The sequence below is a fragment of the Camelina sativa genome, chromosome 20 (assembly GCF_000633955.1).
Source record: "Camelina sativa cultivar DH55 chromosome 20, Cs, whole genome shotgun sequence".
NCBI classification, from domain to species: Eukaryota; Viridiplantae; Streptophyta; class Magnoliopsida; order Brassicales; family Brassicaceae; genus Camelina; species Camelina sativa.
Window position 1 is genome coordinate 28552237 of NC_025704.1, and position 3194 is coordinate 28555430.

At 32.2% G+C, this 3194-nt stretch overlaps 2 protein-coding genes across 2 annotated transcripts in view; both read left to right on the forward strand.

Moving 5' to 3' along the window:
- Nucleotides 1–780, forward strand: part of LOC104771934 (transcription factor MYC3-like) — a gene marked incomplete in the record, with an annotated part of 9183 nt that extends 8403 nt beyond the window's left edge. Inside the window, 1 exon segment of the mRNA XM_019242428.1 lies at nucleotides 539–780.
- LOC104772917 overlaps nucleotides 172–3194 on the forward strand; it is a 4158-nt gene continuing 1135 nt past the window's right edge. The window contains exon 1 of the mRNA XM_010497471.1: nucleotides 172–399. Within this exon, the coding sequence (XP_010495773.1) occupies nucleotides 172–399 (228 nt within the window). The remainder of the gene's footprint in view (nucleotides 400–3194) is intronic.

The following is a 3194-nucleotide window of genomic DNA, read 5'->3' on the forward strand; positions in this document are numbered from 1 at the left end:
GATGCTATTTCGTATATCAATGAGCTTAAGTCGAAGCTGCAACAAGCGGAGATCGATAAAGAAGAGATTCAGAAGCGGCTTGATGGGGTGAACAAGGAAGGAAAAGGAGGAGGAGGAGGAGGGTCGAGGGCGAGAGAACGGAAATGTTCGAATCAAGATACGTCGATAGAGATGGAGATTGATGTGAAGATCATAGGTTGGGATGTGATGATACGTGTACAATGTAGCAAGAAGGATCATCCAGGTGCTAGATTCATGGAAGCGCTTAAGGAGTTGGATTTGGAAGTGAATCATGCGAGTTTATCCGTTGTGAATGATTTGATGATTCAACAAGCTACCGTGAAGATGGGGAGCCAGTTTTTCAATCATGACCAGCTCAAAGTTGCCTTAATGACCAAAGTCGGAGAAAACTATTGATCAAAGCTGGCATATGAAAAACTAGTGTTAATTGTTATCATCGATTGAAATGGGATCGAATTTAGCGGGTAATGTTATGATCTTAGACACAAAAAGATCACTTTGTAAAGTAGTAAGTACTCATTTTGCATCACTCGCGTCATGTTGTTTAATGTTGTTGTTCATTAGGAGAACTTGTTTAGTTCTTAGTTTAGTGCTTCATAAGCCTCAAGTGAAGAAGAACGAAGTTGGAGACCAGACCAGAGAGAGTTAGTAAAATAATAAAAAAAATCTTTGGTTTGTACTTGTATGTGTATATATGTATGGAGTAAGATTAAGTGCGATCCTAAATTCTACTGAATTTTTGGTTCTATGTTTGAAACTTTTGTCAGTTATGTATGCAAAACTTTTGGGTTATAGTATAACATAAAGGTCCAAAATTATGAACTGTAGTGTACCAAAAAAGCTGACGAAAAAACAAGTGGTCGTAAATGGGTTTTGGTGAGAGATATAGTGCTCTTATCTTTTTGAGGGGATATGAGGAAAACTGTTTGTAATGCCAAAAATGTGGAGACATGAGTCATTTGTTTGTATATGTTTTAAAATACTACTTAATAATAACAACAATTAAAAGTTAAAACATATACTTATTTAAATGTTGTTAGTTTTTAAGTTATATGAGTAGGAGGAAGTCTTTTTAGTGTCTATCTTCTTATCTTATGCGTGAGTATGAGTATATATCTCTATGGTTTAGAGAGCCGTGTGATATACCTATGTCTCTTTTAGTCTTCTGTACATTATTAGTAAAGACTAGTCTTTAAGTATATATTAGGTGATAATCAAGATTTTCTTTAAGTACAATTTGGCCCTAAGTTCTTAGATTTTTTTTTTTTTAATTTGCATTAGTATTGAGTATTGACACCTTATTGAATTTAAATTTAGAAGTATGCTAGTAGCAGGTTTAATATTTTTTCTTAATTGTAAAAGGGCTTTTAATCTCAAAATTTTCGTTTAAACCAAAATGTGAGGCATTTTATTTTCTGCCAACACGAAGAACATTTATTGTAATGATAAAGATAAACTACTTTTCTCCACCATTGATGAGTTCTAATTAAAAACCACCAACTTAAGTTTTTTATTATAAAAAAAAATGAAAATATGCTTCATGTAGTACCATAAAGTTGACCCCCCTTTAAAGGGAATAATAGCCATCTTTCATTTCATCTATCTTTGGCTATGTACTGTATATTAAGTAGTTCACTCATTCGTTCACACTATAATTTTGTTATGAAATTACGACTACAACAAAACAACTATGGTTAATGATATATCATGGTTTTTACGGTTTTTAACCATGATATAAGTGTGCTTTTTGAGTCTTTTGATTTGTTTCTAGGTTATTTTTGAGTCTTTACAGGTTATCTAGGTATTTGGCACGGATGGAGCAATATGGAACAATTTGGATCATTTTGGAGCATTTTACCGAAGGAAATCAAGTTGGAGTCGGACCAGAGACCGAGCATCGATCGACACCACTTAAAGGGCATCGATCGACACTCGTGCTTACCCGACAAGAGAACAAGGAATTGAAAGTTTTACAAATTTGCCCAAAGTCTTCTATAATTGCAACATAAGCCCCTGGACGTATTTTAGGATGTATATATATTGTTTTTGGGTTTTAGAAACCCTTAAGTTATTTTCTAGCAGTTTTTGAGAGAAGGATATTGAGAGCTTTTGGAGAGATAGATCTGAATTCTTTGTAGAGAGAAGATTTCCTGAACTCCCTCTTTTCTCTTTTAATATCTATTCATGTTATTCAGAATTATGATTTGTTCTTCATTAAACATGTCTGAGTAATTTGCTTGTTAGGTTTAGGGTTTTTCATAGGGTTTTTATGATTTATTAGATCTGATATTTTTAGGGTTCTTAATCTTTTATGATCTTCATCCTTGGTTGTTCTTCACAATAATTCTTGATTGATCACCTAGAATTATTATCTTAGGGAAATAAATTAATATGAGAATATAATTGTTTTCCTGATTAAACCATTGATGAGCAGAATTGTTTATTACAAAGAGATTTGAATTAATAATTCTGTGAACTTATCTAAACCTGTTTTTAAAGCTGATTTATTACTTAGAATTTTACAAAGAGATTTGGATTTTCTGGTTTTAAATTTAGATATTATTTGCAGTGAGAACTGATTTAATTTACCAAAAGTTTAGAGTTCTAGATCTGATTTTTATTGCTTGAACCTTAATTAATTTATCTGATTTAATATTTCATAATTTCCTGAGAAATTCCCTAGGCTTAGCTCTTTTGATTTTCTGAATTCACATCACTTTTATTTAAATATTGCATTGCTTTATTTTAATTCAATTTAACTTGTTTAGCGTAATTTACAAAACTTTACAGTCTATTGTGTTTGATCTTGAGTCTCTGTGGATTCGACCCCTAAGTACTGCAATTGATCTCTTGTTTGAGAGAGTAGCTCTAGGGATTAATTTGAGCTTATCAGTTAATAATTACAAAGTTTGTCTTTAACTAACCAAACAACCAAAGAGACCGAAACACTCTCGTTTCTATGAAGTTAATACTAGCTAGTTGTTAACAAACGTGTGAGGGCAATATGTTACCCAAAATCGAATTTGCAAATATACACATTTCACTAAAATTAGATTAGTTTTCGTTAGTCTTTTCTAAAATAGAAATGAAAACATATTGCTAATCAAATATAACAAAAGTCTCTCTTCCATCTTCATTATCTCTCTCTCTCTCTCTCTCTCTCTCTCTCTCTC